Source organism: Protopterus annectens, chromosome 4.part0 (assembly GCF_019279795.1).
Source record: "Protopterus annectens isolate FY-2018-M chromosome 4.part0, PAN1.0, whole genome shotgun sequence".
Taxonomy (NCBI): domain Eukaryota; kingdom Metazoa; phylum Chordata; order Ceratodontiformes; family Protopteridae; genus Protopterus; species Protopterus annectens.
The window spans coordinates 506,346,742-506,371,669 of NC_056733.1; the positions used below are offsets into that span (position 1 = coordinate 506,346,742).

The 24,928-nt window shown below is 43.9% G+C and overlaps 1 protein-coding gene across 1 annotated transcript in view; it reads left to right on the forward strand.

Moving 5' to 3' along the window:
• The window catches only part of RPL6 (ribosomal protein L6), a 196,471-nt gene that overhangs the window by 138,593 nt on the left and 32,950 nt on the right, over nucleotides 1-24,928 (forward strand). Inside the window, exon 5 of the mRNA XM_044068421.1 lies at nucleotides 19,409-19,593. Coding sequence (XP_043924356.1) covers nucleotides 19,409-19,593 — 185 coding nt within the window. The remainder of the gene's footprint in view (nucleotides 1-19,408; nucleotides 19,594-24,928) is intronic.

Genomic DNA, 24,928 nt, shown 5'->3' on the forward strand with positions numbered 1-24,928 from the left:
CAACTAAGGATATTTTGGAGGCAGCTACTTGGAGTTCAGTGCATACTTTCTCTAAGCATTATCACCTTCCTCTCTACTCTTAAGTCTAGGGCTGGTTTTGCCACAGCTATTTTGCAAGGCATGTTGTCAGTTCCTGCTTCCTTATGATTTGCCAGCCTCCCTTACCTCTGCTTTGGGATTCTACCCAATAGTTAGGACTGCAGCAATGTGGAATGAAGAACATAGTACAGTTTTGTACCTACCATAAATGTAGATGTTCGAGGATCCACATTGCTGCAGTCCAATTTACCCTCCCTCCTTCCCCTCTGTGTTTAAGGGTGGTTGTGTAGGTGAGGTTATATTCTGCTGATTGTGTATATATTGTATATATATTTTTTGGTGCAGGTATTTTGGGAGTTTTTGGTTTTTGGCCTTATCTTTTCAGGGTCTTCTGACATCTGGGGCAAGAAAAGACTGAGGATATGACGTCGGTCATGCGCATTAGTACCCTGACGTACTGACGTCAGTCTAATGCGCCCTGACCGACGTCAGCCATATACTTTGGTATTCGGGCCGACTGGACAGCGGACTACCCAATAGTTAGGACTGCAGCAATGTGGATCCTCGAACATCTACATTTATGGTAGGTACAAAACTGTACTTTTTCATTCCTCATGGACAGGAGAGCCATTCAGCTAGTACCGCAGCAAGAGCAGGGACTAGGATTCTACTCAAGGCTATTCTTGGTGCCCAGAAAGGACAAAGCCTGGAGACCAATACTGGACCCGTCTATCCTAAACACATTCCTGGATATTCCGAAATTCAAAATGTTACCTCTGCAGCTGCTTCTGCCCATGCTGGGCAAGAAGGCTTGGCTTGTGACTTTAGACCTAAAAGAGCATACCTGCATATCCCAGTCAGACAATCATGCAGAAGATATCTCAGATTTATAGCTGGCTCAATGCACTACCAAATGTTCATTGTGCATACAGCTGCAGTCATAATAGATGGGTTTTCCTGCCGTCAGGCGGGTCCTCGGTCGGCTGAATTCCAGTGTCTAGGTCCGGCGTCGGTTGTCGTCGCTTCCTCCCTGATGGTGCGACAGGGGTACAAAAGAACCAGCCGACGCCATTTTCTTCAGTCTTTCTTGCCGTGCGGTGCCCGAAGCAGAAGCAGTTCGCAAGTGCCGGTCGGCCAGCTCCTGAGATTACGAATATTTTTCAACCGAAGTCTTCTAGACAGCTTAGTACCCCGTTGGGGAAACTTTTCTTGCCTCAGACCGATGGCAGACAAAGTTAATAATTGTATTTCATGTGGGAAGCAAATACTGCATAAGGGTTTTCATTCCCTCTGCATTCCTTGCTTAGGCCCAGACCACGACGTCTCTGCCTGTAGTTTTTGTGCTACATTCAACAGACGCACTATTAAGCATCGGGCGGAGTTCGCCCAACACTATTTTGGCAAAAAATGTAATTACATTATGTCGTCGGATACTCCGACTCCAGTTTTGAGTAAAAGACGCAAAGGTAAGGACCAACATACAAGGTCCGCGGCTTCTACCGACACCACGCCAAAGCCGACTACAGGTGGTCCGGTTCTCAGTGAGGCGCCTACGCAGCCCCTGACTACCGAAGACACTTCATTGGCGGTGTCTACTGTGCCCGAGGTCGCAGGCTCTTCGGCCCACACCCCGACTACAGATACCGAAGCCACTCCGAGTTTAGACAGGTCTGCCACCTCTCAAGGTGTCTTCAGGCCTTCCCCTTCTTTTTCCATCAAGGCTTTCACTAAGTCTAAAGCAGCCATGCATACTAAAAGACAAGCTCCACAGGGCCCTTCTCAAGGCCCCATGCCTAAAAAGCAGATTCTCAAAATGGCTGAGGATTTGATTATTCTTATCAGGGGTTCTCAACACTCAATTCTCAAAGGCCCAGAGTGGAGGAAGAATCCCCCTCCTCGGATCAGGTCTCCATTGTTTCAGAACATTCTGATGACCAGGAACATTCATACTCCCCTTTTGAAGATTCTGATGCAGAGGAGTCCATTCCCTCTGTCTCCCCCCCTGAGGATTACTCTTTTGGGGAAACCTTGCATACCTTGAGGGAACACTTCCACTGGGAAGGCCAAGAGTACTCAGACTCCAAGAAAAGGCTTAGGGATTTTCTCTTGCTCCCTCCGTACAGGCCTCTGGCTATACCTCCTGTCTTAGACATTCTAGATGTGTATTCGGAGGCCTGCCTTAACCCAGACTCTCTACCTCCAGCCCCAGTCAAGCCTGACAGGTATTACCGGGTTCCTGACTCACACCAATTCCTATACAAAAGCCATGCGGCTGACCCAGAAACTATCTCACAGGGCCCCAAGGGAATTAAGGCCTCCACTGCTAAAAAGCCATTACCTTCAGGGAGAGATTCCAGAGCTTTAGAAAGGTTGAGGAAAAAGGTATACACCTTGGCCTCCTTAACCATGAGGGCATTAAACTGTCAGTTCCATATGTTAAAGTACCAACAGTTTTTGTTGTCACAGTTGAGAAGCAAAATGACACAACCGGAAAAACCAGACTTGAAGGAGTTGCAGGATTTGATACAGTGCAGAACAAGTGGGTAAACATACCTTGCAATGTGGTTTTGATGCTTTAGAGGTCTCATGTAGAGCTGCTGTTACAGGATCAGTCATACGTAGACATGCCTGGCTCAAAGAGCAAACCTTACCAGATCATGTCAAAGCTAAATTACTAGATGCCCCTCTGCAAAAAGATGTATTGTTTGGTGTTAAAGCTGAAGAGGTATTAAAGAAAATGTAGGAAAAGGCAAAATCAATGCAAACAGTGAAAGATTTCCTACAGGTACAACCTCCACGTTTCAGTAGAAATTGGCCTTCCAAAAATTGGTGCTTTCCAGCCACGGACAGACCCCAAAGAGGTAGGTACAGGCGCCCGAGGGGCAGAGGGCAATCTCAAGGATCGTTTAGAGGCAGACAATGGCAAGCACCTACACAAAGAGGTGGTGAGGATAGTTCACAGCCATTCAGAAAGCAGTCCCAATGACTTTCCCCTTTGCATGCCAAGCAAGGCTCAAATGGCAGCACCTTTAGGCGGAAAACTGGCATTATTTTCAAAAAATTGGCATATTGTCACAAAAGACAAATGGATCCTGGACATTATAGACAGAGGCTACAGATTCCACTTTCACACCCTTCCAAAAATGAGAGGCATGCCAAACCTGCCACACAATCAAAGGGCAGAGGCACAAAAACAAATTTCAGATCTCATGGACATGAAAGCTATTCAAGAGGTACCTGCACAAGAACAGGGTCAAGGATTTTACTCCAGACTATTCCTGGTACCAAGGAAGGGAAAAGATTGGAGACCTATTTTGGACCTATCCATCCTAAACACATTTTTACTCGTGCCAAAATTCAAGATGCTCACATTACAGCAGCTTCTTCCCATGCTGGGCAAGGAATCTTGGCTGGTAACATTGGACCTCAAGGAGGCATACCTGCATGTCCCAATCAGACAAGATTGCAGAAGATACCTCAGATTTCTTGCAGGTTCAACCCATTACCAATTCTCTGCATTGCCCTTTGGCTTATCTACTGCGCCCAGAGTGTTCACGAAATGCCTGGCATCAGTAATTGCCTACTGCAGACTTCAAGGGATACAAATATACCCATATTTGGACGACTGCCTGATCCAAGCGGACAGCAAGCACATACTTCTGAAACATCTAGCTTTTGTAATAATGTTGTTGAATTCTCTGGGATACACAGTCAACAAAAAGAAATCAAGGCTAATACCCTCTCAAACAATAATTTTCCTGGGTGCCAACTTGGACACACACCCAGATGGCCTACCTCACGCCAGAGAAACAGGGGCAACTAACTCAATACTTCAGAAAACTAGCAAATTTCACCAGGCTGACTGCAGGAAAATCCTGCAGGCTCTGGGATTCATGGCATCTTGCATCCTACTAATCCCATGTGAAAAGCTGCATATGAGGAAACCTCAATGGTACCTGAAAAACCTATGGTCTCAACACAGCCACAGTTTGGAAACAATAATACCACTGATTCCATGTCTTCAAAAGGAATTTCTGTGGTGGGCTCAAGCATGCCAAAGAAACACAGGTCTCCCATTCTGCAAGCCTCAAGCAAATCAAGTCATCACAACAGGCGCGGACTACCTGGGGCACATGACAAATCGGTGCATTCAGGGCAAATGGTCCCAAAAAGAAAAGCACCTACACATCAATCAAAAGGAAATGCTAGCAGTAATACATGCTATTATAGCTTTCAAAAACCTTCTGCATCCAGGTCAGCTATTGATAAGGACAGACACCACAGTAATGTGGTACATAAACAGGGAGGAACCCATTCATACCCCCTATGCAGGCTGGCCATGTCTCTTTGGAACATGGCTCTGGAATTACAAATCGAACTTCAAGCACAGTACTTGCCAGGCAAGGAAAACACGCTGGCAGACAACCTAAGCAGAAATATGACAGATCCACACAAATGGAAGTTGCATCCTCAAGTTTTTACAGAGATAATTCAAGTATGGGGAAGGCCAGACATAGATCTCTTTGCCTCCCACAGAAGTCACCAATTGGCAAAATTCTGTTCAAGGACCTTTCATCCACAGGCCTGGAGAGTTGGACGCACTCTTTCAGTTGGACAACAATGACAGTTTATGCCTTTCCAGCTCTTCCTCTGCTGCCCAAAGTTCTATTAAAAACCAGAGCAGACAGACCAAAGATGATTCTCATTGCTCCAGACTGGCCAAGACAACACTGGTACCCACTCCTGAGGAGCCTGACGCATTCCCCACCATGGATACTACCTCTAATGCCTCTTCTTCTGACTCAGCACAACTTCAAAACTCTTCACAGCCAGCTGAAAACACTCAATCTGGCCGCATGGAAGATTCCTTAACTTCACAACAGGCCCTACTCTCCAAGGAGGTGCAGGATATCATTTTGGAGGCCAGAAGGCCTTCTACTAGAAAAGCTTACTCCGCAAAATGGAAACGGTTTTGTGCCTGGAATGAGAAAAAGGGTCAGAATCCTGGAGTACTGAATTTACCTCCGACATTACAGTACCTAGCTGAGATGCTAAGCAGTGGACTTTCATTCTCCTCCATCAAAATCCATGCCTCAGCCATTTCTGCAGAATACAACACTGATCCTCCTTTATTCTCTCACCCCCTCTTAAGACTGTTCCTCAGTGGGGCTAAGAATATAAAACCCCCAAGGAAACAACCAGTGCCTGCTTGGGACCTCAATTTCATTCTAGAAGAACTGACCTTGCCTCCTTTTGAGCCAGCTGCCTCAACAGCACTGCAATATTTGTCCTGGAAAACAGCCTTCCTTCTGGCTATCACCTCAGCTCGCAGGGTATCGGAACTACAAGCCCTCATGGCTGTCCAGCCTTTCATCATTTTCCATCAGGACAGTTTCCTTACGAACTAATCCGTCCTTTATGCCAAAGGTGGTATCCAGGGTCGCTTTGAATTAGGCTATCCACTTACCTACCTTTTACCCTAATCCTCAAAACAAAGGGGAGAGACTACTACATTCCTTGGACATCCACAGACAGCTGCGTTACTATTTGGACAGAACAAAGCCTTTCAGAAAATCAGAGCAACTCTTTGTGTCCTATGCTACAGGAGCTCAAGGGAAGCCAATTTCCAAACAGACAATCTCAAAATGGATAGCCCACTGCATACGCTTTTGTTACTCTTTTTTTCATGGTAAAACTGTACCTGCAGGCATCAGATTTCACTCCATAAGGGCCACAGCTACCTCTGCAGCTTTCCTCAGGGGGGTTCCTACCAAGGATATTTTGGAAGCAGCCACTTGGAGTTCTGTACATACCTTCTCCAAGCACCATCACCTACCATTATACTCCAAATCTAGAGCAGGCTTTGCCACTGCAGTCTTGCAGGGCATCCTGGCTCCTCCTAGTTCCACCTAGTGCCTACCACCCCTTTTTTAGCTTTGGGATTCTACCCATCTGTTATGGCTGCAGCTGTATGCACGATGAACATAGTACAGTTTTGTACCTACCATAAATGTAGATGTTCGAGTGCTAATACAGCTGCAGTCCAGGTTTCCCTCCCTCCTTCCCCTCTTGGGACAGGCCTAATGGCTAACACCTCCTCATTCAACCTGATTTAGGGTATTCATTTATGGTGTATTTGCTTGCAACTTCTGTTTTTTGATTATATTGCATTGCATTATTTCATAAATTTATGTATTGCCTTCCTTCTGGGGGCACCTGACATCTGGGGCAAGAAAAACTGAAGAAAATGGCGTCGGCTGGTTCTTTTGTACCCCTGTCGCACTGACGTCAGGGAGGAAGCGACGCCGGACCTAGACTTTGGAATTCGGCCGACCGAGGACCCGCCTGACGGCAGGAAACCCCATCTGTTATGACTGCAGCTGTATTAGCACTCTAACATCTACATTTATGGTAGGTACAAAACTGTACTTTCTCTGCACTCCCCTTTGGCTTATCTACTGCGCCCAGAGTCTTCACAAAATGCTTGGCACCAGTAATTGCATTTTGCAGACTAAGAGGAATACAAATATATCCTTACTTGGATGACTGCCTTGTTCAAGCAGAGAACAAGGACATTCTACTACAGCATCTGGCGTTTGTAAAAAGATTACTAACAGGTCTAAGGTACGCAGTAAGCGAAAAGAAATCAGAACTTGTACCCTCTCGAGATGATGTTCCTGGGTGCAAGCTTAAATGCAACTGCCCAGATGGCTTATCTCACGCCAGACAAACACAGACAACTGACTACTTATTTAAAAATGTTGGCAACAAAGACCCAGTTATCTGCAAGAAAAATTCTGCAGGCGTTGGGCTTCATGGCATCCTGCATTCTGCTAATTCCATATGCAAGACTGAATATGCGGTAACTTCAATGGTATCTAAAAAGTGTTTGGACTCAACATTGCCACAGCCTGGAAACAATAATTACCCTCATTCCCTGCCTGCAACAGGAGTTTCGATGGTGGGCAAAAGCCTGTCACCACAGCACGGGACAGCCATTCACCTTACCCACAGCCCAAGCAGACATTGACAACAGATGCATCAGATTATGCCTGGGGGGGCCCATATGGCAGGAAGATGTATTCAGGGCACATGGTCCGCAAGTCAAATGCATCTACATATCAATCAAAACGAGATGCTAGCTGTTCAGAATGCCCTGACAGCCTTCAAGGATCTACTTCATCCAGGGGCAACTACTGATAAGGATGGACAGTACTACAGTCATGTGGTACATAAACAAGCAGGGAGGCACGCATTCCTACCCCCTCTGCAGGCTAGCCATGAACTTGTGGGACACAGCATTGACTTACCAAGTATATCTGCAAGCACAATTCCTGCCAGGAAGGACAAATCCTCTGGCAGACGAACTAAGCAGAAACCTAATGGATCCCCACTAGTGGAAATTGGATACACAAGTCTTCAGCATGATAATAAGGAACTGGGAGTGCCCAGACATAGACCTGTTTGCCTCCCCTCACAACTACCAGCTACAGAGATTCTGCACAAGGACTGATCACAAGCAAGCATGTAAAGTGGATGCTCTATCTTTCAGCTGGAAAAAAAACAGTATATGCCTTTCCTCCTCTGCCTCTCCTCCCCAAGGTACTCCTCAAGGTCAGACAAGAGAAACCAAAAATGATACTGATTGCCCCAGACTGGCCCCGCCAGCACTGGTACCCAATCCTAAAGAGCTTGTCTCAATGCCCAGCTTGGACATTACCTCAAATTATTCACTTATTGACCCAACAAGACTGTCAGGTACTGCACAGCCAACTCAGGACCTTAAACCTGGCAGCATGGCAGATAATGTAGCCATTCATGACACACCTCTCTCTAAAGCAGTGATGGATGTTATTTTGGAGGCCAGGAGGCCTAGCACCAGAAAATCTTATGCAGAAAAATGGAAGAGGTTCTGTGCTTGGAACCAGGCACAAGGTATTGACATGATTGTTCCAAATATTCCTCCGATTTTGCAATACTTAACTGAGATGCTTGATAAAGGCCTTTCCTTTTCATCAATTAAAATTCATGCCTCTGCCATTTCAACTCATTACAATACAGAACCACCTATTTTGTCTCATCCATTACTAAGGCAGTACTTCAGAGGGCCCAAAAACTCAAGACCTCCAAAGAGAGCAGCAATACCTGCATGGGACCTCAACTATGTCTTGGAAAAACTCACACTGTCTCCATTTGAGCCAGCCTCTGCAGCTGATATAAATTTCTTATCCTGGAAAACAGCTCTGCTCCTAGCAGTAACCTCTGCTAGTCTAGTCTGAGTTACAGGCACTCATGGCTGTGGAGCCTTCTATTTTCTATCCTGACAGGGTTTCTCTGAGGACAAACCCTACATTTATGCCTAAGGTAGTGTCCAGTGTAGCCCTTAACCAAACAATTAATTTGCCTACCTTTTATGCAAACCCACAGAATAAGGGTGAGATAATTCTGCATTCTTTGGCCATTCACAGGCAGCTACGCTTCTACTTGGACAGAACCAAAGCTTTCAGAAAGACTGAACAACTTCTAGTGGCATAATGCTGCAGGATCACAAGGGAAGCCTATCTCAAAGCAGACTATTTCAAAGTGGATAGGCCACTGCATTCGTTTCTGCTATTCACAGCATGGCAAATCAGTGTCTAAGGGCATTAGGCCCCATTCAACCAGAGCAGCAGCCACTTCAGCAGCCTTCCTCAGAGGAGTACCAACCAAAGACATCTTAGAGGCTGCAACTTGGAGTTCAGTGCATACTTTAACAAAGCACTATCACTTACCTCTCTACTCTAAATCCAGGGCAGACTTTGCCACTGCAGTTCTGCAGGGCCTGATGGCCTTTCCTAATCCTATTTAGCCAGCCTCCCAACCTTAGCTTTGGGATTCAACCCAATTGTAATGACTGCAACAGTGAAACACAATGAACATAGTACAGTTGTGTACCTACCATAAATGTAGATGTTAGAGTGCATTCACTGTGTCAGTCCAGGTTACCCTCCCACCATCCCCCTTTCCCTTTGCTGGGACTTATCTGTACTTCTCTATGCTATACAACCTATGTGGTGTATTTGCTTGTAGATGAAGGAAAATTAGTTTTTTGTGCATGCATGCTTATTGGCATAATTTAGCCTACCATTTTGGGGGCACCTAACATCTGGGGCAAGAAAAACTGAAGAAAATGGCGTCGGCTACTGCTTTTATACCCCTGACTACCTGACGTCAGGGAGGGGACGACAGCAGCTGACGCAGGACCCAAGATTTTGGAATTCAGGCTGGCTGAGGGCAACCTGCCAGCAGGATTACCCAAATGTAATGACTGCAACAGTGAATACACTCTAACATCTACATTTATGGTAAGTGTACACCACTGTACTTTGCCTCTCTGCTAGCTACCCTGGAATCCATCTCAAACTCCTCGATGCGCTTGATTTTTCACACTACTGAGGGGCAGCCGCATCGGGCATAGTCATGAGATGGCATGCTTGGATGCCTTTGTGTGGACCCTTTTAAATCTTCCTTTGTCAACATGCCTGTTGACTAATCTTCCCTTTTTGGTCCCAAAGTGAGAGAGACTATCTCACATAGTGAGAAAGACGGAAAGACCTTGTCTGCTGTGGGCATACGTTTTTCCACCCCCAGAGATCCTACTCCAGGAATCCGAGGGGAGGAAAATAGTAGTTTGAGGTCCCAAGGATCTTTTCGTGAAACTCGTGATGAGCAGTCCCCCCGGGGCAGAGGGGGTCCGTGCAGCCAGGATGCTAGAGATTCCTTCTCTGACTTTTCCAGCACTCCTAAACAGCAGCTCGATTGTTTTCCTCTGGAAGCAGTCGGTCATTTTTCTCTGCACCTACAGGCCTGGCAACTCATAATGGATGCGTGGGTGCAGAGAATAATATCCAGAGGCTATCATATCCCATTCAACCTTACTCCCAGACCTGTAAAATGGATCCTGTATGTTCCACCCAGTCAGAGGGAGGCTGCAGCCTTAGAAATTTTAAAGCTGCTAAGAAAGAGTCATCCAACCAGTCCCACCAGACCGAAGAGGATCCAGGTTTTACTCTAGGTTCTTGGTGCCAAAAAAGACAGGGGACTGGAGACCAATCCTGGATCTCTGCTTACTAAACAAATTTATCAAACTTCAAAAATTCAGGATGGTCAAGGTACAGTCCATTCTCCCCTTTCTGGGGAAGGACAACTGGATGTGTTCTATAAACGTGTCTTACCACATAACGATGGACAAACTCTCCCGGAGATTTCTCCGCTTCCGACTGGGAGCCATTCACTACCAGTTCTGAGTACTGCCCTTTGGTCTTTTGACAGCCCCCAGAGTGTTTGCCTAATGTATGGCAGTCGTAGTAGCTCATCTGACTAAAAGGATTCCAGGTATTTCTGTATCTAGACGACTGGCTCCTTAGCACCACGACCAGGAATCTTCTCATTCTCGGTCTCTCTCGCACTCAAGCCCTTGCTTTTCGCTTGGGTATCACTATCAACATGGAGAATTCACACGTGTCCAGCAAGAGCACTGGAATTCATTGGAGCTATCTTTGATACATCGTCCTGTCAAGCTTTCCTTCCTCCTCACAGGTGCTCAAAAATAAGAAACCAGATTCAAGTCCTCCTGCCACAGACATTTGTACAAGCACGCCTTGTAATACAGCTATTGGGCTGTATGGCAGCAACCATTACCTTAGCACCACTGGCCGAGGTTGCACATAAAACTATTACAGTGGCTCCTTTCATCACAATGGTCGATCTCAAGTCACCCACTCGACCACATGATACACCTTACAAACCTTTGCAAGAAAGAGTTGCTATGGTGGATGAAGCCAGAAACAAATCTTTGGTGTCGACCATTTTGTCTTCCCCAGCCCAGGGCCACGATGACAACAGACGCTTCCCTGTTTTTTTTTGGGGGGGGGGGCGCATTTCCAGGGAAAGACCGTCCAAGGCACCTGGTCCCCCATGGAGGACAATTTGCTCATAAATGTCCTGGAACTGAGGGCAGTTCTTTTAGTGTTGCAAGCGTTCCATACGTCCCTTCCGTCCAGGATCATTGCAGTTCAATCGGACAACATGTCAGTCGTCTGGTACATCAACAAACTAGGCGGAACCAGGTCTTTACCTCCTGTGTCAGGAAGCCATGAGAATTTGGCATTGGGCGATGGCTACCAACCACTTTCTCATAGCAACGCACATTCCCAGAGTTCCAATCTTAATTGCAGACCATCTGAGCCAGGAACATTTTGATGCCTCACGAGTGGTCCCTCAATCGCATAATAGCGGTTCAAATCTTCCTCCGCAGGGGCAGGCCTTGCGACCGGTTTGCTTCACCCCTAAACAAATGCAGAAGCTACTCTGCCCTGATCCCCCCTCAGGGGGAGTCAGAGGGATGCTGTTACGCACAATTGGCCACCGGGTCTACTGTATGCCTTTTCCCCCCATTTCTCCTCTTTCCATAATTTCTTCAGAAAGCTCAAGGGTTGAGAAGCAGTGATCCTCATTGCCCCTTATTGGGCCCTATCAAGTCTGGTTCCTATTCCTATGCCCTCACCTGATTCACAGCCCGTGGATCCTGGATCAATCCCAAGGACTGCTGTCTCATCCCTCTGGGACTGATCCACCCCAGTCTCCACAGTCTCGAGCTCACAGCTTGGTTTCTCCACTTCCGATGATTGCCAGGTTACCTGATATTTCATCCTCTTCACGAGATCCTTCTGGCTTCGCACAAACTTTCACCAGAAAAATTTATTCCAGTAAGTGGACTAGGTATTCTAGATGGGCCAGTGAACATAACGTAGACCCCTTTTCCATGCTTTTTCAGAATATCCTTCAATACCTCACTACCCTGTTCCATGCAGGAGCTTCAGCATCGACAGTTACAGTGCATTTAGTAGCTATTACACTGTAATTGTCGATGTACTATAATTACTGTGCATTTAGCAGCTATTGCAAACTTTCACAGTGGAATTGGCAATCCTTTTGTTATGTCACACTAACTGTGCAAACCTTCATGAAAGGAGTATTGCATATTAAACCTCCTTTCAAGCCCCCTATAGAGCCATGAGATTTGACTTTGGTGCTTCAGTCATCAAATCTTCCCTTCGAGCCTTCTAATTCCTGTGATATCAAATTTTTGTCTTGGAAAACACTAATTCTTGGTAGCCCTTACCTCAGCGAGAAGAGCATCAGAGTTGCAGGATTTGACTGTCAAGAGACCTTAGTTGATTTTTCATAGGGAAAGAGTCTCTGTATGTACTGACCCCTCCTTTTTGCCCAAGGTCTGTTTTTTCCATTAGCCAATTTATTGACCCACCGGTTTTCTTTTCCCACCATTCAAATAGAGGGGAATACCTTTTGCATACCCTCAATGTTCATAGGCAACTTCGTTTCTACTTGGACAGAGCTAAATCTTTCAGAAAAATGGATAAATTGTTTGTGGCCTTTGCAGGACCAAGAATGGGTAAGCCTGTTTCCAAAATGACTATTTTCTTGGCTCAAACGCCATTACTTTTATCTACCATTAAAACAAGTGTCCTTGCCTTCAAAAATAAAGGCCGACTCTACTAGATCAATAGCTGCCTCGGTGGCCTTTCATTCCAGAGCCTCTATGGAGATTATCTGTGCAGCAGCCACTTGGGCAAGACCTCATACCTTTATCACTCATTACAATTTGGATTTGGCCTCCACAGAGGATGAGCATCATTTGGTTCTATGGTGCTCAGGAATGTCCTTCCTTCAGTCTACCCAGGACTGAAGTAGCTGGGGACTCTGTCCTAACAGTAATGAATGAATGAAGGTCTACAGCACAGATGGAACGATGTTCTTCATTCCACATTGCTGCAGTCCTAACCATTGGGTAGTCCGCTGTCCAGTCGGCCCGAATACCAAAGTATATGGCTGACGTCGGTCAAGGCGCATTAGACTGATGTCAGGACGTCAGGGTACTAATGCGCATGACCGACGTCATATCCTGAGTCTTTTTTGCCGCATGGTCCGATGCAGAAGCAGTTTTGCGAGTGCAGGTTGGCGTTCTGAAAAATTTCCGAAGTCGGAGTTTCAGACCGAATCAAAGTTGGCTAAGTACCCCGTTGGGGAACATTTTGTTTTTTTCTTGCCTCAGTATTTAACCGGATGTCAGAAAAAGTGAATAACTGTATTTCTTGTGGGAAGCAGATACCTCATAGGGATTACCAGACTTTGTGTATACCTTGTTTAGGGCCTGAGCACGACGTTGTTGGTTGCCGCTCTTGTGCTAGATTTAACAAACGCACTATTAAGAGAAGGTTAGACTGTGCCAGGTTAGTGTTTGGGAAGCGTTGTAATTATAAAATGCCGTCGGATGCTCTCACGGCGGCTTCGTCCAAAAAGCGCAAGGACAAAACAGCAAAGCCTAGGGTTGATGAACCGGCAGTCCCGGACGTCGGTTCTTTAGAAGGCTCAGTGGAGCCAGAGGTTTTGCCAGGAGTTTCTTTGGAGTCTCAGGCAGAGACTTTACTGTTACAGGATGTGCCCTCTCAGGAGGTAGGCCAGGCTGAGGGGGCTTCTCAGGTAACTGTTCTTCCCTCTCTTCCCAAGGTAGTTAGAGCCTCTCCTTCTGTTTCCAAAACTTCTTTGAGAGGTAGGCCAAGTTTAGCTTCAGTGGGGGCTTCTCCTAGCACTTCAGGTTCTGTGCCTAAGAAACATATGCTTAAAATGGCAGAAGATTTAATTACTATGATTAGAGGCTCTATGCCCCCTCCTGATAAGAGGCCTAGGGTGGAACCTGAGTTTGAGAGTTTTGAGCACTGTTCAGAGGCTTCTGAGTCTTCTGCGGAAGACTTGCAGGAGTATCCTCCTTATTCTGATTCTGATGTGGATGATTCCACTCCTACAGCTTCTCCTCCTGAGGATTTCTCATTTTCAGAGACTCTGCATTCCATGAGGGAGCACTTTAAATGGGAAGGCCAAGATTACTCTGATTCCAGGAAAAGGCTTAGGGAATTCTTATTTTTACCCCAGCATAGGCCCTTAGCTATACCTCCTGTGTTGAATGTGGTGGAAGATGTTTTTGCAGAGGCTTCCCTGAACCCTGATTCTTTGCCTCCTGCCCCTGTTAAACCTGATAGGTACTATAGGGTGCCTGAAGCTCATAAGTATCTGTTTAAGAGTCCTAGGGCAGACCCGGAAACTGTTTCTCAGGGGCCTAAAGGTGTTAAGGCCTCTGTTGTTAAAAATCCTGTTCCCACTGATAGAGGCAAGGGCTTTGGATAGGTGGGGAAAGAAAGTGTATACTTCTTCCACTTTAGCCATGAGGCGTTGAATTGTCAGTTTCACATGCTAAAATATCAAAATTATCTCCTTTCACAATTGAAATCTAAGGTGGATGCTTTGGCGGAAGGTATAGAGTGTAAAGAGTTGCTGGATTTAGTTCATGTGTCTGAACAAGTGGGTAAGCATTCTTTGCAATGTGGTTTTGATGCTGTGCAGGCCTCCTCGAGGGTGGCTGCCACTAGTTCTGTTCTTCGCAGGCATGCCTGGTTGAGGGATCAGAATTTAGCAGAGCATGTTAAGACTAGGATTTTGGATGCTCCTTTACAGTCTGATGTGTTATTTGGTTCGCCTGTGGAAGCAGTTTTAAAGAAAATGGAGGACAAAGCTAAGTCTATGCAAACTGTTAAAGATTTTTTGCAGGTGCAGCCACCGAAGTTTAGTAGAAATTGGCCTACTAAGGGATAGACATATCCTGCTTATGATTCCCAGTCTAGGGGTAGGTCTAGACGTGGTAGGGGCAGAGCTCAAGGTTCTTTTAGGCCTAGAACAGGGGGTTCACCTGCTCAGACTTCTGGTGAGGGCAGGGGTCAGTCCTTTCGTAAACAGACCCAATGACCTGCCTTTTCAGCTACCAGTAGATTCTCGTCTGGCAGCTCCTTTGGGAGGAAGACTGTCTCTTTTCAAAGAAAATTGGGATTTAATCACTCAAGACAGATGGGTGTTGGATATCATTCACCACGGTTACAGGTTTTATTTCCATACATTGCGCCCTTTCAAAGGCATGCCAGACGTTCCCCCTCCACAAAGGAAAGAGGCTCACAAGCAAATTTCTCTGTTACTCCAAATAGGGGCCATTCAGCCAGTCCCTGTACCAGAAAGGGGCCTAGGATTTTATTCTCGCCTGTTCCTAGTACCAAAGAAGGGGAACACGTGGAGACCAATTTTGGATTTATCTATCCTCAACACTTATCTGGACATTCCCAAGTTCAAGATGTTGACGTTACAACAGCTTTTACCTCTGCTGGGCAAAGATCATTGGATGGTAACTTTAGATCTCAAGGAAGCTTACCTTCATGTGCCTATAAGACTAAGTTGCAGGAAGTATCTGCGTTTTCGAGCTGGAAATTCTCATTATCAGTTCTCTGCATTGCCCTTTGGCTTATCTACTGCGCCCAGAGTATTCACAAAGGTTCTGGCTCCAGTGATAGCTTACTTCAGGCTAAAAGGAATTCAAATCTATCCTTACTTGGACGACTGCCTGATTCTGGCTCAAGAAAAGGAAGACCTTCTACAGCATCTGGAATATGTCACAGCAGTGCTAAGATGCCTAGGGTATTCTGTGAACGAAATAAAGTCCAGTCTAGTACCCTCTCAAGACATGTGCTTTCTGGGTGTGAGACTGAATACAGCAGCCCAGATGGCCTTTTTAACCCCGGACAAACAAAAGAATCTTTCCAGTTACTTCCATCAACTATCTCTTCAGTCCGGGCTGACTGCAAGGACAGTCCTTCAAGCCTTAGGGTTCATGGCATCTTGTATTCTGGTGCTTCCCAATGCCAAACTGCATATGAGGAAGCTGCAATGGTATCTCAAAATGTGTGGACACAGCACTGCCAGGATTTGGACACTGTCATTCAAATAATACCTTGCATTCAAAAAGAATTTTTGTGGTGGGCTCAGGAATGTCACCTAAACAAGGGACTCTCTGTGACCCGGCCAGAGGCGAGTCAGATTTTAACGACAGATGCCTCGGACATTGCTTGGGAGCTCATCTAAATGGAAAGTGGATACAAGACAAGTGGCCTGCCAGACTACAGCATCTACATATCAACATGAAGGAGATGTTAGCAGTCCAGTTTGCATTAATGGCTTTCAAGGAGTTACTTCTTCCTGGGCAGGTGTTGATTCTAACAGACAACACAACTGTCATGTGGTACATCAACAAACAATGGGGAACACATTCTTATCCTCTATGCAGGCAAGCAATGATTTTATGGGAGACTGCGCTCAGCTTGCAACTAACTCTTCAGGCAAGGTTTCTGCCGGGAGCACAGAACTCCTTAGCAGATGTGTTAAGCAGGCAAATCATGGATCCCCACGAGTGGAAACTGGATCTTCATGTTTTTCAGAAATTGACAGTGTCATGGGGAACTCCAGACATAGATCTGTTCGCTTCTCCACTAAACCACCAGCTGCCAAAGTTTTGCACAAAGGGGTTTCATCATACAGCTTGGAAAGTGGATGCTCTTTCTTTCAGTTGGGAAAATCTTCATGTGTATGCCTTTCCACCTCTGCCTCTTCTTCCAAAGGTGCTCCTAAAGGTCAGACAAGACAAGCCAAGGATGATTTTAATAGCTCCAGATTGGCCTCGGCAACACTGGTACCCACTACTAAGGAGTCTGGTAAGGCAGCCCCCTTGGCCTTTACCTTTGATTCCACATCTGTTATCTCAGAAGGACGGTCACCTGCTCAATGTCAAGCTTCACTCTCTTCATCTAACAGCCTGGCATATTCTGTGTTGAAACACAGCAGGTCTCAACTTCCTCAACAAGTTTTAAATGTGATTATGGAAGCTAGAAGACCTAGTACAAGAAAAGTGTACGCAGAAAAATGGAAGAGATTTTTATTTTGGAGTGCAGCAAAGAATTTGGAGATTTCTGAGCCTAATTTGAGTGTGGCTCTTCAATATCTTACTGAGTTACTGGACAAAGGTTTGTCTTTCTCTTCCATTAAGATTCATGCTGCAGCAATTTCAGCTCACTATGATTGTGACCCACCATTGTTTTCGCATCCTTTGCTCAAGCAGTTTCTTAGAGGGGCAAAGAATATAAGACCCCCACGTAGAGCTCCTACTCCTGCTTGGGATCTCAATTTTGTGTTGGAAAAACTTACTCTACAACCTTTTGAGCCTGCGGCTACTGCTGACTTGAAATACTTGTCATGGAAGACTGCTTTTTTGTTGGCTATTACTTCTGCAAGAAGGGTTTCTGAGTTGCAGGCCCTTATGGCAGTAGAGCCCTTTTTGATTTTCCATAAGGATAGGGTATCATTACGTACTAATCCTTCCTTTATGCCTAAGGTGGTTTCTAGTGTGGCTTTAAACCAAACTATTCATTTGCCTACTTTCTATGCAGATCCCCAAAATAAGGGGGAAAAGATTTTGCACACTTTAGATGTACATAGGCAGTTGCGTTATTATTTAAGCAGGACTAAGGATTTCAGGCAGTCTCAGCAATTGTTTGTTTCTTTTGCTTTGAGTTCTCAGGGCAAGCCTGTGTCTAAGCAAACTATTTCTAAGTGGATTGGGTTTTGCATTTCATTTTGTTACTCCCATCATGGCAAGGAGATTCCAGCTGGGATTAGGCCTCATTCCACTAGGGCTACTGCCACTTCAACAGCATTTCTAAGGGGTGGCAACTAAGGATATTTTGGAGGCAGCTACTTGGAGTTCAGTGCATACTTTCTCTAAGCATTACCACCTTCCTCTCTACTCTAAATCTAGGGCTGGTTTTGCCACAGCTATTTTGCAAGGCATGTTGACAGCTCCTGCTTCCTTATGATTTGCCAGCCTCCCTTACCTCTGCTTTGGGATTCTACCCAATGGTTAGGACTGCAGCAATGTGGAATGAAGAACATAGTACAGTTTTGTACCTACCATAAATGTAGATGTTCGAGGATCCACATTGCTGCAGTCCAATTTACCCTCCCTCCTTCCCTCTGTGTTTAGGGGTGGTGGTGTGGGCTAATATATATATATATATATTCTTGTACATTTGTATATATTGTATATATGTTTGATGCAGGGCTTTTTGGTGTTTTGGTTTGGGCCTTGTCTTTTTAGGGTCTTCTGACATCTGGGGCAAGAAAAGACTGAGGATATGACGTCGGTCATGCGCATTAGTACCCTGACGTCCTGACATCAGTCTAATGCGCCTTGACCGACGTCAGCCATATACTTTGGTATTCGGGCCGACTGGACAGCGGACTACCCAATGGTTAGGACTGCAGCAATGTGGATCCTCGAACATCTACATTTATGGTAGGTACAAAACTGTACTTTCTGGTAAGACGACAACTTTTTTCCTGCACTGTACAGTTGTACAGAATTGAGTGTGTGTGTAGAATGATCTCTGAATGCAAAGCTTAATTTGCCTCCTGGATTCTAAAATTAAAATAGTTTGGACACTTTGGCACTTTTCTCTAGGTGTCTTTAGGATTGCCTGTTGGTCATTGTATGTTCATCAGTAGCAGCGGCTTCTGCTGCTTCATTTTGCATAGATGCATCTTCAGTTTGTACAACTGACATGGGCTTCTCTGAGGTGGATGTTATAGGTGTTTCGTCTTTTGAGGCCACAGCCATCTTAAATTTGCTTTTGTTATGCCACCAAGGAGGAAGAGCTTAGGACTTTTTCTTTTAGAGGATAAGCCTGGTCATTTTAGGTGTGAAAGTTGCAAACTTCACAACTCTGAATAATCTCAGTCCATCTTCAGCTCACCAGCCATAGTCCTGCTGGCCCAGTGTAGATGGTGTCTAAAAGGTGTATCAGCTACTTGCTCCTGTTGCTTTGTAGCTAGTTGTGTGCTTTGCTTTCAGATAGCATATCAAGAAATTTGGGGAGGCAGAGTCTGGGTCATTATACAAAAGTGAAGAAAATTCAGAGGCCGAAAAAGGTTGGGATGCTGGGCTGGAACATCCACTTTGGTATGTATAAAATTGCATACTAATTTTTACCCCATTTTCTGTCTTATATTGACTGACATCTTGCTCAAGTGTGGTGGTGATGTAAAGTGTTAGTACTGGTGCTAAAAATACTTTGACACAAGTTTATCGGGCGCAAGCATTGCATATTTGGTGTCTTCCACATTCACCGGGTGTTTGCAGAATGCCTAGTATTTCAGCATAATTTGAAAAAAAAAAAAAATGCATGCCCCTAAAAAAAAAAAAAAAAAAAAAAAATCCTGATACAAGATTGACTAGAGATGGAGGTTTTCTGGCATATCTGCTGAGATCAGATTTAATGTGAAGTGCAACAGAACTGCCTTGACTTTTCAGCATTGGTTCTTGTTGGGATAGGTGATTCAAATGTCTGTGTATAGAAGTAATCCTGCTTTTTCTTTTTTCTAGGACCACTTGCCCTGAATAGAGTTCCTCTGCGGAGAGCTCACCAGAAATTTGTTATTGCTACTTCCACCAAGGTTGACATCTCTGGTGTTAAGGTGCCTAAACATTTAACAGACTCTTACTTCAAGAAGAAGAAGCTACGCAAGCCTAAGCACCAGGAAGGAGAAATTTTTGACACTGAAAAGGAAGTATGAAAGTATTTTTTGTATTGTCATGTTGCAATTTAACTTTTGTATGTGTATTTAAATGGTGCAATGTGGAAATAGACTAATTAGGCATGTAGAATTGGTAGCTTTTAAGCTACAGGAGTATATAAAAAATCTAACTCCTAGGACAGTGTGTGTGTTGCTTTTGGGAAAATTCCTGTTCATATAGTCAAGGACTGTGTAGTCTGAACAGGGGACTGCTGTAACTGTCTTGTATGCTATGCTTCTTAAAATTGTACATGGGGCTATGTTATTGTGCTTTGAAGTTGCACTCCATAACCAACTAGCTATAGTACATACTGCCACATGCTCTACATGTTTCCTTGGCTCATCTTTGAGGTCTCTACTGAATGCAGTGCGAGCCAACACCACCTATGCTGGCAAGGTATGCCATTTAGCCATCACTAAGTAGCACCAGTGCTGCTGGCCTGGCACTTTATTTTATTTTTATTTTTATTTTACATTTGCTAACTGGGGGTGTCTGAGCTGAAAAGGCCCTTTTTCAGCAGAGGCCCGGGGAGAAAAGCTCCACAAAGAAAAATTACAGACACATTTAGTTATTTAGACATAATCAGTATACACACAAATTACAAGAGACATGTTTTTACAGTGGTATGCGGCACAAACAAACGGTTACAGTGGAGAGAACAATCAAAAAAGATATTAATTTTAAAAATAAAGGTAAGTAATAGATTTGTGGTGTACAGCTGAACTTTGGAATGTAGGTAGAATACATACATAGTACACAGGTACAGTACATACATTGTAGATTAGCTAGTGTTTGTGAGTAAGATTGAAAAACTATTATAAATTGCTCTAGATTTAGTACGCATATGTTATCTGCTTTCACTAGCCTGGGGAGCAATCATGGCACTGCCAACTTTGCTTGAGATGTTGCCTGATGAGGTCTTTAAAGGAGGCTTTGGATGATGTGTTTTGAATGCTAGTAGGGACAGAGTTCCATTTTTTAGCCACCAAACTACTATATAGTGCATCTCCAAAGCTATTGTAGCTGTTGGTGACTTCTAGTAGTAGTTTGCTTGATGGTCTAAGAGGCCTTTTGGCTGAGTGATGTTGTACTAGGTTTTTGAGGGCAGGACACTTATTGGGGAGGTAATAGATAGAATGACAGAGGCAGAGCTGATTGTAGGTTAGGAGGTTGGGCAGTTCAAGCCAGTGGAGCTGTCTCAAAGCAGTACAGTGATGAGTTCTATATGAGCAAATTGCATCAAAACGGGCAATTCTGTTATAGCAAGCTTCTATTTTGCTTAGTTCAGTTTTGTTGAGATTAGTCAGAATGGGAGATGCATAGAGTAGGGTGGATAGAAGTTGGGAGCGAGCAATGGCTGATCTTGTGTTGTTGGTAAGAAATGGTTTAATACGGTAGAGTGACCCCAGTTTGGCATGTACTTTTTTAATAGTTAAGTTCAGATGACTATCAAATTTTAGGTGGGAGTCTATGGTTATTCCCAATAGCTTAGCCTGTGCCACTGGAGCAATTGGAGTAGCATTTGTGGAGTAGATAGTGAATTGACTGTTAGTGTTTTTGTTAGAACTGGTTATAATCATAAGCTGAGTTTTCTTTGGATTGAGGATAAGTTGTAAGCATGAACAAGCAGATGTCTGATTCTCAAGCTCATCCACCCCTGGTGTGTCAGACACTTGCATTGTTAACTTAAACATTAGTTGCCTAGGCTGTATTTAGAGCTTTTTTCTGCCCCTGAAGGAAATGTGATTGCTTTGAGGCAGATGCCACTGGTAAGAGTATGACTGTAAAGTGATGAGCTGCTTGTTGCAGGATTGGTGGGGGGGGTGGAGGTTGTGAAACAGTAAAACCTAGGTTGTCCAAAAATAAATTTCTGTGGAACTATTTAGTGTTGGTTAAGTTGGTGTCATGTTCATCGGTTCATAGTCGTTTACTAGGTTAACTACCTCAAGGGCCTTTTTAAGCCTAGCCATGCATCCCAAATCCCTGACAAGTTCTGATACCTTTGGTAAGTGTAAGCAGGGGCTTGGGAGATGAAACCTTTACAAGCTAGGGCCTGGGAGATGAAACATTTACAGGTTACTTATGTCCACAACAGACATAGGTGCCAAACCATGGATGAATTTCCTGTTCCCCATCCAATTGTCTAAGTTGCACTTTAATTGAGTTAAGGAGACACTCAGCTTCACATGGATGGGGGGGGCCTGTTCCAAAGACTGGGTAAATTTCTAGGATACATACCTCTCTCTCCAGAAATTCTGGTGCTGTTTATTTTGTGGATATGCAGGAGGTCCATCAGAGTGGGGGTCCTGACAGTGCCCTGTGTGTCAGGCATAGATTTCCCCTCAAAAGCCTGTAGGAGACGGAATACAGGGATAGAGCCTTGAGGTAATCTGCATAGGACATTTTACTTTAGTCGTGTGTTCTTTTAGTGAGGAACCTCTGTGGACGTACCAGTTTTTGGATATGCCTGCTTGGGTACAGTACCAAAGGGGGGCATTGTACTAGATAGGTCTGATGAATGCCTAATACAGTGGAACTTCGTTGGACTTGGATGCCATATGTTTGTAAGTTGCATAACATAGAAGGATTTCCTCACTACTGTGGACACATGATGGTCAAAGGGTAGATTACTATCTGTGTGTCCCCAAGTCCCTGACTACTGGATAGCTTTAAGGGGTGTGTTGTCAGTATGATAGTTACCAAAGTGGATGACTTCCCAAAGGATACTGTTATGCATTTCTTACTATTTAGTTTTAGTCCATGGATCTGACACCAGTTGTTTCGGTGTCAGTCCCTCCTAGAGAACATTTGTGTCAGTGAGGGATTCCATGACTTCTAATTTGTAGTCATCTGCAAATTTAGTCAGAGACCACTGTATTTGGTTTTGTAATAGAAATTACCTGTTGCAAAATTTACTGTGCGACACTTTAGCTTGGGAAAGGTGTAGGATAGCTTGACTTTCAGAGCAGAACTGAATTTTCAGTCTCCAGTTTTGGGAGTTACCTGTTCTAAAATGTGTACTGCTTTGGTATGACACACCAAAGGAGGAGAAAGATAGTTTTTGATTAACATGACATAAAGCGAATGGTTGATAGTGATGTACGTTTATGACATTTCTATATTTGGAGTTAGCTTCTGTGTTTGAGGGATGGAGTGCTCATCTTTTGAGACAAGGTCAAAAGAACAAACACTGGATCTTGCTCACCAAAAATTTTAGTCAAAAAAAAAAAAAAAAAAAAAAAAACGCTTTTGGGATAACTCTTCATCAGTGTATCAAACCAGCTGACATGCAGCCATCCTTTATAATCACTTTGTCAACCAGTCATTAAGCTAGTTAAGTTAAAGGTATACGCACCTAAAAAACAATGTAAATGTACACAAAAACATACTGTATGTGAACATATTCCTAAAACATAATTCCAAAACATTTTAATACCATCAAAAGCTGTCTTAGAATGTTTTATACCAAAATACACTTGAATGCATATTAAAAAAACTTATAATTTCATCTGCCTTAGCTTAAGGATAGGTTTAATACTTGTCACTGCATTCTTTCCTGGGGGTTTATTAGCCTAAAGTCTCTCTCTCCATTTATATTCAGCTACCTCTGTCTTATTAGTATCACCTTCTCTGTTACTCAGGGTGATCTGAACCACGCTAAACTTAAATTCGTGCTTCACACCATTTTCAATAAAATGTTTAGCTAGAGAATTTGTAAGAACATCCTTCCATATATCTGAAAGATGTTCTGAAATAAATTTTTTGTTTTCTTAGTTTTACCAATGTAAGAGGAGGGACAGGCGATATAAAGCACATTAATGGTGCTGCATGTGACAAAACACTTTATTCTTTAAGTGACTGTGAATAAATTCAATGTTCAGTACATATTTACCAAAAATACAATTGTGTGGTATTCCTAATTTTCTACATGCAAATATCTTATTTTCTTGTTGCATTTCCTTCTAACATAACTTTTCCTTAAGGTTTTCTGATTTGCTATAAGCAAAATGTACTTTATCACTTATAAATTTAATTGGGACAGTGCTTGCAAGATCCCCCAGTTATTCTGTTTTATTAGTGACATGGCAAACTGGATCATTTTTGATCTATGGTTTTATTCTGGAACATGCATAGCGTTTTTATCACTGTTGGCAAATATGTTAATGTCTGCCATTTGCGTTCATTAAGAAAGTAATTGTACATTTTGTCCAAAAGACCTATATCATACTGTCTGCTGTCAAACTCTTATTTCTTATATCTGTTTACAAGTCTCTGTATCAACCTACTTAACCTTAAGAATTGACTTTAACAATTCCCTCTAGACATGCTTCAGGTGCATACTCCTATGTAAAAAATCTGTTGGCCTGTACATCCTTCTTAAGCATGTAAAAAGTAAGTTTTTGTCCTTGTCTGTTATTCTCTATATCCAAAAAAACTAATATTAGTTGAACATTGTAATTTAAGTTTCAAAAAAACAGTAGTACTCTCCAAATTGTAATAGTTCAAATTGGAAACGCATCCCTTCTATATCATAAAGCTGTCAACTATAAACCGCTTGTAAAACATAACATTCTCTGTATAAACAACTGTTTAAGCACACAGTTTCCCAGTGATGTAACACGAGGTTGATACAAGTGTTAGCCACTGAAGTCCCCATTGCTACATCAAGCATTTGAAGATACAACACATCAAACAAAAACATTACTAGTCAGAACAAGCTTTAAATCACAAATAGTTTGTCTTCATAGGTAGGTACTAGGCTATTGGCCCTAGGACTTATATAAGCCTTGCCAAAAGGGTACCCTGGATTTTGCCACTCAGTTATTTTTCTGTGTCCCTGTCGAGCAGAGCCACAGAGGTGATCCCTGGGGTGAGTTTCCTATGTCCCATCCAATCATCATGATTTTTCGAGTGCTAATGAGGAGCTTTGTTTGATATATGTAGTTTGTTCCAGAGTATGGGAAGTTTCTGGCTCAGGAATCTAACCCTCCAGCATGTTCTGTTTATTGTGGTGACAAGTTTTAGGTCCCTAGAGCGTGTAGCTTGGAGGGATTGGGATTTCTTTTAAGTGGAGCATGTTCTTGGTACCCTGAAAATAGTTTTTTCAAACAAATTATTCTGTAGTAGCTCCTGTACCATAAGAATTAGGAATTACCACAAGGAGTTCACATCTAAAGTGACTAACAGATTAGTAGTAGTACCATTCATGGAACACTTTCAAAAAATCATTAGTGTCACGAATATAGCACCATACATTACTTGGGAGAGGCCATAAAAGCTGTTCGAAATGCAAGGAAACTAGCTCTAACCCACCCTTTACATGACACA